Source organism: Pocillopora damicornis, chromosome 12 (assembly GCF_964200805.1).
Source record: "Pocillopora damicornis chromosome 12, jaPocDami1.2, whole genome shotgun sequence".
Taxonomy (NCBI): Eukaryota; Metazoa; Cnidaria; class Anthozoa; order Scleractinia; family Pocilloporidae; genus Pocillopora; species Pocillopora damicornis.
The window spans coordinates 18,075,393-18,088,593 of NC_142681.1; the positions used below are offsets into that span (position 1 = coordinate 18,075,393).

At 37.3% G+C, this 13,201-nt stretch overlaps 1 protein-coding gene and 1 pseudogene across 3 annotated transcripts; one reads left to right on the forward strand and one right to left on the reverse strand.

The window, feature by feature from the left end:
* Positions 1-117: 117 nt before the first annotated feature.
* On the reverse strand, positions 118-9,915 carry LOC113670276 (ectin-like; annotated as a pseudogene). Its single transcript, XR_016181516.1, has 7 exons — positions 9,849-9,915; positions 6,241-6,415; positions 2,730-2,875; positions 2,007-2,235; positions 1,499-1,568; positions 597-745; positions 118-328 (listed from the first exon to the last, which is right to left on the reverse strand). The product of XR_016181516.1 is annotated as an ectin-like (transcript).
* On the forward strand, positions 8,280-13,201 carry LOC113670280 (uncharacterized). Of its 2 annotated transcripts, XM_089188979.1 has the most exons (7): positions 8,280-8,422; positions 8,931-9,064; positions 10,003-10,085; positions 11,251-11,366; positions 11,846-12,025; positions 12,101-12,247; positions 12,425-13,201. In XM_089188979.1, the coding sequence occupies exons 4-7, from the start codon at positions 11,253-11,255 to the stop codon at positions 12,581-12,583; spliced, it is 600 nt and encodes a 199-aa protein (XP_089045105.1). In that variant the 5' UTR covers positions 8,280-8,422; positions 8,931-9,064; positions 10,003-10,085; positions 11,251-11,252; the 3' UTR covers positions 12,584-13,201. The 2 variants fall into 2 exon arrangements, with proteins under 2 accessions (XP_089045105.1, XP_027042201.2); XM_027186400.2 differs by lacking the exon at positions 8,280-8,422 and having other exon boundaries at positions 8,924-9,064; positions 10,008-10,085.

Below are 13,201 nucleotides of genomic sequence, written 5' to 3' on the forward strand. Positions count from 1 at the left end.
CACGGTTTTTGTCGTGGGAGGATATTTTTTGATAAGAAATATCTCCAGAGGAATTATAGGTCCCAAAATCTCAGCCATAAACATTCCGCCATTTGTAAGTCCTAAAACCTTCACAAATACCATTTTTAATGCTTTATTCTGTATTCTATTTAGAAGAAATGTCACATTTACAAGCTCCTACCAGCGCTCTAGTCACAATATTGTGAATGATTTAATATTGGTCTAACATAACTAAAATTAATGATCTTGTTACTGAGTGCAATTGTCTTTGTGGTGCATACTACGGGTCCAATAGAATACATCAACAGAATCCAGAGACCGGCGTCATCTAGGAAAGAAAACAACGTAAGCCATTACATTCTTCATCGATCTCTTGCCATGACCTGAAGGACCTTGGGCTAACACTTAATTTGATTGGGGGATAACATAAAGCTTTTTTTTTCACCTCAATGTGTTTTTCTTCCTTGATAGATTGTTTACCTCTAACATTGTATGTGTATATTCCATCAATTGGATCCGTACAGCCTTACTAAGAAATAAACTAGTTTCGCAAGACTCAGAATCACCTCCATTTGAATCACCAATTTATTACCTACCTTGATCAGTTTTTCGAAACGTTTTCAGCAAACTGCCCTAGATAGTTTCCTGGTGGAGCATATCGAGCGACAATGTAGGTTACATAACCCTGCCCTCGAACTGTTGTCGCTTTAGCCACCCCAAGTTTAGTTGTTGCTTGCCACACAACCTACAGATTGCAACCAAAAGAAAATAGTTCTTTCCAAACACGAACTATGAACTGTCATCTGAAAGATATACGTTTATCATTTCGTAACTACTTCAACTTCTAAAGATCTTTGTTCTTATAAATTTTTCTGCTAGATTCTTCCAAATATTTTGTAGGTAACCTACCTCCTTTTGTCTTCAACGCTTAAAGGAGCAAAAATGTAATTTCGTAGAAAGGTGGTGTGTTAGAAATATTATAACTGAGCTTTCTACTAGAAGGCAATTGCAATAGGCTGCCCTTCAAAACCATGCCAAAAGAATCTTCCAGGTGAATGTGAGTTTTTTTCTTTGAAGCGAATGAAAGAAAACTTATTTTTATGTCAAAAGCTTTTCACTTATCCTCACTTTCAAACAGATGATTGCTTTATGAGCATGAAGTTGCTAAGCAGCGTTTAAATGACGCAACAACGGTCACGTGGATTCACTAAAGCAACCTCGTTCACAGGTCCTCTCTCTCCCGTACCTTCTCGAGGGAGGAAGATAGAGGACCCTGGGAACGAGGCTGATACCAAAGCGGGGAACGTTCTCTAATGGACAGATTTCTCAACAAGATTTTCTTTCTGTGAGTGTTAAGACTTCTTTTGATGTATTCATTACTGCCAGGTATTCATGCTTGACTGGAAACACTCAACAACTATTACAGAAATAAACACCGCAGATGAAATAGCTTGAACATTACCCCGTTCCAATCGCCGCTCGACAAAAGTGTGCTTACCTGCGTAAAATGACCAGTTTTAGGGGAAAACTGAGGATTATTGAAATCATAATCCTTTATTTCAGCGTACCTAAAAATGAAAAAATACTGATTTACAGCGCCCTTGATATCGACATGGATAAAGGAAGCAAGTTCCTAACGAAACTGTGGTGCTGCATCGGTAGCAAGTATTACAAGATAATCTTGTTTATCGACTGATTTGATAATGTGAATCGAGAAATTGTAGATTGTGGACCCACAAACCAAATTTCCCGATTCGTTCTAACAAATGGCTAACGCTCAATACTTCAGCTTTGGAATCTCTTTACGGAGGCTAATTTACGTTATCATCATTGAAGCGGCCCTATTAAGTGATGGAATATGAAAATTTCGTTGTTGTCCATCAAATTCAGTCAGAATAAATTGAGATTACACCCAGGTACCACAACATCCCCAGTCTTTGAGAGTTTATCGAGGACCTTATTATTTGATATGTCTATTCGGATGGTTGTCCTGTGCTGCCTCTTACCAGGCGTTAACCGCGTCTTGGCATGAAGTTTCTTGAGGCACTGAGCTGTGTGAAAAGTACAGGTTTTCTCCCGCGTTAGCATTCGGATCGTGCTACAAAGATCCAATACTAGCCAGGTGATTTGCCCAGTGTTGAGCTTTGCGAGCCAGATCGTCATCCCAGGTTAGCGGCGATGCGCTATGTAGAGCGCGCTTCGTATTATGGGCATCCAGACATGCGCTTGAATCCACTTCAAATCACGTATGCAAAAATATATTAAAAAATTATTGAATTAAAGGAAAAAAAACTGAATTAAAGGAAAAAAATCTACCAAAGTGAAGCCCAAAATTAAAGAGTCCAATCAAGATAAAATGCTCTCAAACCCTTTTACTAGGTTCAAATGAAAAAAAAAGGTATTTAATCATTTTCATGGTAAAACCATATGTGTTTCGAAACGACAACATAAACAAACAAAATATTAAAGAAATTTGGTCTGTCTGAACCAAAATGGCGCAGAAAGTGAAAGTTTCAATTTGAATATATAGGTCTACCGCTCAATAGAGTCTCCTCTTCCGATGATTCCTCTCCAGCAGTTGTGGTGAGGGGGGAAGGGGGATTGTCAGAATCAGCTCTGTTTTTTTCTTGATGTTGCGAGATCCAATCAAATCCTTCTTAAGGGTGACAGAGAATGAGTCATAGGGATCGTACGTCAGTAGTTTATAAAAATATTTTATTAAACTCTACCTGAGCCGCGCTTCTTTATTTGCAGTTTATGCGCGCCTGGAAAACGATTCAATGGAAAGCCAACTCGTCCTGGGGCGGCATCGCAGAGGTAAAAGACGAGGGACAAGACAAGAACTGAAATTAACATCTTCTCTGAGGACTGAGGACTGAAAAATGAAAAAAAAGGAAACAGTAATCTGTTATCAAATTTATTCTTAGGAAGTATAAATTACTATGCACTTAGACTTCAGCTCGTTAATTTGTTGTTTTAAATGTTTTAAAAGCTCGAGTAATTTTCCGTTACCTGTTAGAGTTAATTTCACGCAGTTCGTCATCTTCCTGTTTGTTTGGATCTTGATGTTTATCTTAAACGTGTAGTTTCACTTTTGGCAGGAGCCCTATTTTGAGCACGCAATAATTTATTTTACCTTAAAGATGTTTAACCTTATCTCCTTGATACTTTGAGATTTGAAAAAAGTAAGCCATATTTCAAAACATATTTGAGGGTCTATATCTTAAAGCGTTTTATTTTTCATCAATGTATTGATGTACTCAGTCATGGTTCCCAATGATGTAATACTAAGGACAAAAGATGCTCACTTTCCTTCAAAGCAAAGTTTGAAACGGCAGGTTTTGAACATGGAATGATATGTATAAAAAGCTCACCTCTGTGTCACTTTTTAAGTGTGGTTTTCCTATAATTTTTCCTACTGAAGAAACCTGTTCAACAACACTTTGAAAAAATTTTCTCTTTATAAGCTCTACAACCGTCTTCTCTAATGACTTTTTTGGAACGAATTGACTTAGAGTAGATCCCAGCTAATGGCTAGCCACTCCAGTTGTATATGACACAGTATATGCCAATCAAAATTTGCTTTTACAACATATTCATATATCAATATTTGCCAGTGGAAAGTTTTTACTCTCGCCCTCTTGGAAGCTTTGTGAAGCCGCAACGAGGCATAACCGTTCAAATGACTCTGTGGTGTCCGTAAGTCAAGGGAAAAAAAGTCTTCAAGTCAATTGTAAATTAATTGTTCAAACCGCGCATTTCATATTTGAAAAGAACTATCATTGCATCGTGGCGAAATGCCCTAATTCACTTGGGCTAAATAAAACACTTTATTTGACACTTAAACAAAGGGACTAAACCATATATGGAAATTTAGCTTGAAGACATCAAATTCCGGAGTACATGTTTTCTTGAATATTTCCAATATGCCCTGACTATTGTTTTATTTGATATACAACATACTTATCGATCTGATCAGTGTCAAGGAAATATCAGATTGTTTCTGTTCTCAGGGCAGTTTGTTTGCAAAAAGCTCAATGGCCTCAAACTTGGTCAACAAAGCACGCAAAGAGCATTGTTAATTTTGGCGAGAAATATGTGCGAAGGCGCGACAGATTCAACGAACTACAATGCGATTGTTACAGACCTGTTGAGAACAGTGTCTCATAATTTGTGGCTATGCATAGCCCCTAATTGATGTAAGTAAAAAGTATTTAGGGTGATGGATTCAAACTGTGACTTGAAAATAAACTGCAATTAATTTGGAAGAAAAAAATCTGAAATATGATAATGGGGTCATTTGGTTGACGAATGTGATTGCATTCCTCTTTCACATAAGTTGCGTGCCAGTGGAATGGACCCTCAAGGAATTAAAATCTTTAACCGCTACAAGAATTTTGATTAATAGTTTATCAGGTTTTCTTATCTTTTAAAAACTTTGTAAGTGAAGAAAATCGAGCAAAAACAAATTTGCAACCGTCCCTCACTGAATATTTTTGAATACTCAATTTTCAGGGGTTATTCTTTGCTACTCCCTTCTTAAAACCAATTTTTCTTTTTTGTTAAAACCTGCAAGAAAATTACGTAAAGTAAAACTCTTTGAAAACATTTGAATGTTGAAGTCTATTTTAAGAAATCTTTGACCAAAGGAAATCGATGAAAGCTGGTTAATGAGCTATTTTGTTATATTCAGCCATTCAAATGTAAATGTCTAAATTTTAATTCAAACCGCGATCTTTAAATAACACATAGTCGAAACCCCCACATGAGGTTGGATTTAGAAATCCTCTTTCGTGCACTTAACCCGTTTCACCTGATGTATCAGGCCTTGGTGAACAAGTCAGATACACCGGTTAGCGAGCCAAAAAACTTAATTCACAGACTCTTTTTACTCCTACTCCCAGTTTTTCATACTAGCGGAGCACGGTAAGTTGTTGAAACAACTTAGCAAAACACGAAAAAAAAATTGTGTGTTGATTAAAAACTTCATGAGCGTGACTCTATTGTTTGTTTAACAAAAGCTGTTGAGAACGAAATTTGATAAGCTTTTAACTTGAATTTGTGAAACAGAATTATGTGAATAGATAAGCTTTGTCATGCTCTGAAAATTTATCCTTTCTTTTCTGTTTTATTTTGAACATGTAGAAATAAAGATCCTGCTCTGCCTAAAGCAGGAATCTTCGATGCAACTATAGTCTTTTGTATTTTACTGATATTGGACCAACTAATGAAGCTAAACCGTTTTAATTGCTTCGTTACTCAGTCAATTAGAAACTGTTTGAAGTCCTTACATCATGACTTAGTATGCATATTCTCCATACTGCTCTCATATGGTCTTCTAGACGTTTTTTAAGGTGCTGACAATGAGACTTTGTTTAACAGTCAAGAGCTTCTTTAGTTGGTAATCATTTCCTTTACTCTCGTGAGTTTATGATTCAGGGATGGTATTGTGAGGATGAATTAGATGCAAGTCAGTCTTGAGGGTGAAAGAGTTAAATGCTTCTAATTTCATGCATCTAAAAAGGCGCGAAAGATCACTCAGGTGGAGAAACCTTGATAGGAGAGATTATACGATTGATCGCTCAACAGATACAGCGAAGCAAGATTAAATTTAAATTGAGTGCGAGAGTGATGGAACTTGGCCGTTCAAGTGTCTTTCATCAGAGAGTACGAATGACTTAACTCGGTCTGACTTGAGGTTATTGCAAGTCCAGCTTGGTTGGCGAAAGCACCGCCCAAGATGTTAGAACGCTTCATTGTGGAATTCATCTGCGTCACTGGGTAAATTGAGGGTAAAGTATCAGCGCGTAAGATTGTTAATGCAATGATTTCTGTAAGCATTTGCAATTATCACTCCAAGGTGGATATCGCTGATCCATCGATGTATGAAGTTTTACTTTCTTAACGCTATTGGTGGCAGTGAAGCATGATACTGCTCGAACAGACTCGTCTTACTAAACACGTACCATCAGAATTTTTAGATTTTTTTTTCTTTTTTTTTTTAAACCTCACGAATACATTCTCGTTGAGTAAACTCCGAGATTTTGTGATATCAAGCGCTCAGTCACTCTTCTTTAATTTGTACAAACACATTGCTGAGAACTGTTCAAGCCACCTCTGCGGAGAGAGTTCAAAACTTATACACAAAATAAAACCATGAAGTTTTGTTCCCCACACCACAAAATCTCGCTCGTTTTAACCTGTGATAACTCACCAGTTTTAAAATAATTAATATCTTACCTTGAAAAAAATGCCGTTTCTCGTCTCTCTCACTTCGGAAATGTGACAACCTTACCCACTGATCTTAACCAGCGAATGAATCAAGTAGAAAATGGATCGCTGTTATAAAGTCCTTGTAAGGCATTTTTGTGGTTTTCGCGAAACAGTAGATGTCATTTGGAACACTAAGGCCAAACTGTTTGAACGAAAAAAGAAGATTTATTGATAGGAAAAAATATCCCGCCCCCTAAGATCGCCATGGGAAATCTTTGTGAAAGGGAATGAAGGCAAATCCGCGCTAATCGCTGACAAACATCTTCTCGCTGTGCATTTTCAAAACAAGTGCACGTCCCTCAATCTGAGAGAACTAAATCGTGCTTGTTTGGGCGAGAAAACGACAGATAAAGTAGAAAGCTTTTAGACCACCCCTTTCTTCACTGTATCAATGAAGAACAAGCATCATTATTATTTTCTATCTCTATTATTTTATCATTTTATTCACCATTATAATTATCATAATGAATAAACAAAATAAAGGAATAGATCACAGTAAGGGGGATTATTTTGTTTAATACAGGCGTAAATGAAAACAGGAAAAAAACAGTGCATACTAAAGTCGTATCATTAACGAATCTAACACTTATTGCATCGTAGCATTCCGTTTCCCTCGCTTGGTCGTCCTTACATGAGTTCTCCAACGATAAAAACACCCCCTTAGAAGCAGCGGATGAGAGCTGCATCGGTAAGAGCTGGTTTCCCATTAGGAAACCTTATGTTTTTTTGCAAAGTTTTTCTAAAACCTAGAGTCAAATAAATGGTCATTCTATATTTTCGCTCGTTTCTTGTTTATTCGTTTAATTTTTTGTACTCTCATTCCAGTATAACGCTTGATTCTTTTGCCTTACTATCATGCTCAAAATAGTGCCAACGGAACAGTGGACAACCGTACCTAATTTGCGTTTCTAAGAACGAGATGCATGTAAATTCACACTCTCTATTAATCCAATTCAACTTAAACACTAAAAAAATTACGAAGAAGAAAGATTCCAAGTTTAAAATAATAACCTAATTGTTTCATTGAAGTGGAAAAAGAATCGTCGAAATTTTACTTTCTCCCCGCTTGGAGAACGGTACTTCCAACAGTGTCAGAGAACAAAAGTTCCACCCTTCAAGGGCGTCGTAATAGATATTTCGGGAGCAACAAAAGCGCAAAGCAGGTTATTAGCACCATATAGGGGCGAACTTAAAGGTATAATTTGAATCGTAAGGATCAATTAAAACGACAATTAACATCACGCGCCGCGTATTGGATTATCCTCCTCTCTACAGACTAAAATGATAACACATTTGATGGTAAAAAATCTCACAATCTGCATCATGGGTGCATCGGGGATGAACCGTGATCGAAAGCAGCTACTGTGTCTGAAATATAATCGTGTTTTAGCTCGAAACAGACGAGTTATTCCTTGCCGACGCTTCAAGTCCAAGATTCGTTTTCTTGTTGTTCTATACTTGTATGACAAATACTGAATTAAAGTTGCTTGTTAGTAACTCACAGAGGCATTTTCCTTAGCGTGTTATTAGTGAAAAGGAATATTCCCTGAGTACCAACACTTCAGGGAGGTAACAGTTAATCTTTTGAATAACATTGAACTCGTTAAGAAAATCATCTTTGTTATGTGAAGCGAGAACTCTCGAGGAGGCCAAAACTAGGCAGCCAAACAATATAAAAATTTTTTGAGTACATCGAAGCTTTGTTCTAAAAATAGTACCTCATAAAATACAGGCGAGAGAAAAGGGAAGGACGTGCGACTTTTTGACATTATCAAGTTCTTTTCCGACCCCGCAAAAGAGGACGCTTATCTCTCAAACTTTCTACTTCTTCTCCAAAGAGTTTTAATAAATCAATTGTTCGTCAGGATTCGCGACCTGCAATAAAGCCATGACAGTTCCAGACTTTTAAAGTTAATTTCAAAAGCTAACTTGTTTATAGGAGGGAAACATGGCGAAACGAAACCTCGATATCACGAGTCTTTTGCACTCTAGCCTACACCACGCACGCGCACGCTATCACGTAACATAAGTTGTGTTAGTTTATCGCGTAATACTCAAATCTTCGGATAATTAATCTTCAAATTGATTTCAGAGAAGAGTTTGTTTGTTCTGTTTTTTCTTTGTGAAACAGTACTTACCTTACTGACTGGTAGGCAATTTCAGGCAAATTTACTCACCTATTTTATTTACGACTGACTGACATTGTTAAAAAAAAATACATTTTAGATGCATTTGGTAGAAAACATGCATAGTTTCAAATTACAATATAAGTATGAAAGGCAAATCTCACAGGACACTGAAAAATTCAAACACTGCTTTTCAAATTTATTTATTTATTTTTCTGTCTGTTTTTGCTTTTGTACGTTATAGTTGGTTCTATATTCAAGTATTAATTTTGTCGCCAGCTAGTTGTTTGTACAAGTCTCCATTGTTGTTTACAATAAATTCAACGGCACTCTAGATGCTCGCTGTATTCGCTAACCGTAAGCGAATTTACAATCAAAGTGCCGTTGGCTATGACTGCGAAATTACTTTGAAAATTCATAACATAAGACTCCCTGTGTTCGCTTTTCAATTGAAGTCAGACGCTTACGTAAATTACTTTTTCCTTTCATATTTTGATATAAGCCTATGGCCAATTGTCTCTTCTGTTTAAGTCTGTGCAAGTTGGTAAACATGGAAACCGCCAGGTGGAAAGCACCATTTCTGGAAGGCCGGTCTTAGCAGGAGATTTAGTTTGCGATAAAAGTGAAGAATTTTCTTTTTAGTCATCTCCTTGAGGCAAATTGCGGTAAGATATGTCTTCTCTCATTTTTTCTTTGTAAAATAAACCCACTCAAAGGCTATTTCAAATGTTTTATATTTCAATATATGATTTAAGTGCATCGTACCCACGTACGAAATTTGTTGATTCATATCAGTTTTTGAATTTTCTGCTCTGATGCCGGCAGAGCAAACCGACTAATGTTTTTTTTGTGTTATCGCTCTTTGAAAATTTCAATGTTTGTGGTTAGTGTTGCCGTAACTTCTTGTTTGCTACGATTGCCGACGTATTTATATTTTTTTTAGAAGCAATTTCAGCCGGCAAATCAATTCAAACGGGAATATTCATGATTTTATTCGCTATGGTGCCAGAATTAAAAGATATGCATTTATTCTTCTGTGATGAAAATTTCTGATTATGTAATTGCAGCATCAAACAGGCAGGATTTATTTCGAAACAGAAAACCACAAACCAAAAAGAATATTGTAAACTTACAAAGAGACTTTTGCTCTAAGAACATTATAATGTTTCATCGGTAGGGGACAACTTAATTTCGATTCTAGACTTTTTATAGAAGTCCTTCTTATGTTCCCGACTACTTAATTGTTTGCTAATGGTCTTCTTCAAGTAAGGCGAGTGTTCGGTGAAGGTTCACCAACACGGAGCGCTATTAGCTTATCAATTCAAAGGTGCACAAATTTACCCTCTCTCCAATGAATTATTTTTGCGATTCTGAAACTGAAGCAATAACCCAAATAGCTTTCAATTTAGATTCAGCCTGTAAAGCCATAAATAATTTAATTAGTCCTACCGTGAATTCATTGCATCGGTACGAAGTGACCACAGCTGCCACAGTCGCGAGACCCTCGCGCGAGAATAGCGCTACACACGAGTTAATATTACGTAATATTACGAGTAGGAACTGAGGTACCCTCTTAATTCACTCTGATTTGACTTACTCAAAGAATAGGCAACCCCCAAGCAAACAGGACAATGAAAGATATTCTACGTTGGACATGACGTTTATAAAAGAGAAAAAGGATCGAAGGTACGTGTGGTATTTTCCTGAAACACTTTGTATAATCTTTTCATTAATTTTCCACGAAAACGTTCATCTCAGCATTTGACGCCAACAAGACTGATCATTATATATATGTCGGCTGGGAAGGGGAGAGGGGAGCGGTGGAGGATTTTTGTTATGTCACAATGAAATTTACTTGATCCCCCTACAGCTCTGAAGAATTCTAACAATCCTCCCTCGTTGGCATTTAATTTTCCATAGTATCCCCTTCATACTCTGTTAAAGAAGACTAATCCCCCTTCGTCCCCCCTGAAAGGCATGTGATTCTCCCAATTCAAAAAATCCCCCGACCCCCCCACCCCCCACCCCACGGGGTAAATAATAAGTGGTCCCTAAGAAACTTCCTTTGCCCATTTTCAACTCCAAGTGCGTCATTAGCTTCACTTTTACAAAACAAGTCAAAATATAACAGAATGTAACCGCATATGGTAACCAATTAAATTTTACAACATTGGTATATCTTTCGATCAACATGTACCTTGTCGCGCCTCGGGAAAAACTGAACGTTTATCCGGAGTCTCTGGACCTTCCAGTGATTATTTCTCGATACACAAAATATTCTAAATACACCCACTCACGGCATTTACGATCACAAAAACACTTTAAATTTTTACTCGTACCCTAAGGTCACGAATTTCTGCTCCTCATATATTCAGCAAAATCATTTATCAACGCTACTTTTTAGGTACTCTTTTTACCTTACTCCGAAAAAGTGTTAATGGTTGGGAACATGCTCGTATTTTCTTTGAATTCGTCACTTACCACAATCATTTTGATAGACAAACCTAGAGGGATTAGTTTCCGAAATACTTTTAAATTTAACGTATTTTTTTGTAATTAAAAAACCTTAAATCCAAGAGAGTGATTAAAGAAGATCATGCGATGCACTTTAGAGCGTCTTTATTCGTCACTGACCAATAACAGAATTTATATCACGAAGTAATTATTATTTCTGACTCATCATCAAAAATTGAATGGGAAAGTCATTAAGAAAAACGGCCCTAAAAAGAGTTTAAAATATGTGAAATAACACGGAAGTCTCTCCCGTTTATCCTTTAAATATTTCAGGGAAACTCAGTTAAGTTTAATTTTTGAGGAGAATAGTCGATAACTGTCTCATCATTGTCAAAAGGTATGGAAGGGAAATCGCCATCTCTCTCACTGCAAAAGCGCAACTGGATTTTCAGGCAAAGCATCAACAAGGAATTTTTAAGATCATACTCAGGGATTATACATATAGCAGAAATGGTACGTATGAAATTTTTTTCAGCGCATTTACTAAGCGTAGCCTAACTCCAGTTTAAATTCCATTTCCTGTGGAAGAACCTACTGATCAATCCGGGTAAAATTCAGAGCACTGTACCTAGTATTTTCTTCTTGCTCGTAAATAGCTGTTGGCCATTTCTATGTCTAAACTTTTACTTCCCAAATTTGGAAAATTTTGCACACGTTTTCAGAACTGGAGGCCATGTTGGATTCAAAGGATGACATAACTTTGTCATCCTCGTTCCCAGGGTTCTTCTCTTCTTCCCTCCATAAGAAAGAGAAGAAGAGGAAAGGACCCTGGGGACGAGGTTGTGTCTTTGTTTAACGTCACCAGTGCGTCTTAAATCTGATAAATCATAGGCAAAAGCCCATCACACATTGCATTCAACTTTGCTCTTTGCAAGAACATTATTGTTTGATTTAAAAATTTCCTATTCATGTTTTGACTATTCCTTTGACAGGTCGGCCTGGCAACTAGCTTTGGCGCATTGCAGCATTACGTCACGTTAGTTTCCATGGAAACAGTTGCTGACACTTTGTTTTTCACGACTTCAGGAGTGGCGTATTTTGTGACACTGATCATCTTCCTCGTAAAAGTCTTCGATGTTCAGAAGAAAAATTTGAAATTCTGGAATGCCTTTGTAAGTAGGGGTTTATTGCCTCCATGCTTTACAAACGTCACCAGAAACTGATACTTCTCTTTTTCTCATACACAGATTGTCATGTTTACATCAGTAACCGCTGTCCTGTTGTTGGTGTTGTCTAGCTTTCTTGCAAACGAGGCTGTCAAATTGGGCGACTCATTTCATGAAACGCCACTCCAGCCAAAATGTGTCACATGCAGTAAGATTAACATCGCCTCGGTACGTTACAATACTGAGCTGTCTTTTTTTTAATCATAACAGCAAATATCTCGCACCAAAAAGCTCTGTTGTGGAACAAATATCATTGTCTACCGCACCTAAAAGCCACAAAATGCGAATGAAAATGAGCTCGAAATTTCTATCAGGTGTGAGCTGATGGCCATTTTCTCTTTTCAGATGTTTGGATTCATATCGTCGATCCTGTTCATTGTGGATTTTTTTCTTTACGTAAGGCAATACGGTTTTCCTTGTCCGAAACGAAAAGGGCGCCAAGTGACTGTACAACAGGTACAGGTGACGCCGATGACGGAAAATGAGGAAGAGCGGACAATTTGATCGACGAGAACCGTAAGGGACTGGTATGGAAAAAGTTGGCTTCAAACATGTGAAACGTATTGCCTTGGGTAAGGAGTTACTTGATTCGAAGGAAGTCGATGGGAAACACCGCTGGTCATCACTTTCCAATGCCAATGTAGACTAGACCAGCTTTAAAAGATGTTTGTGTGAGATGGACTGACATCGACAGGCATTGAAAAAAATTGTACTTCTGCAAATTAATTGAAAAATATTGTGGGGACAAGACACACGTCTACGCCTCCCAAATTGTGCAAAATGGTCTCTGAAAAATGTACAGTGAATCAATTTCAAAGAACTAACAACTGCACCTACAGTATCAGTAATGCTTGGGAGGTGAATTTAAGTTGTTATGTTTCGTAACAATATGCCGGGCTACGTTTATCAACTTCTGCTTTATAATCGTGACCAACTGAATGGAAACTAGACACTGATAAGTGCAGAAATTTCTACACCAAGTTTACTGATCATTCGAAAACGAATCGAAGGGCAAACCCTTCAACCATGTACATACAAACTCGAAAATATAACGAGATAGGACCAAGTAGTATTTTAAAAGAAAAATTTCCTATTCTCAAATAATAAAGAAATCTTAAATTA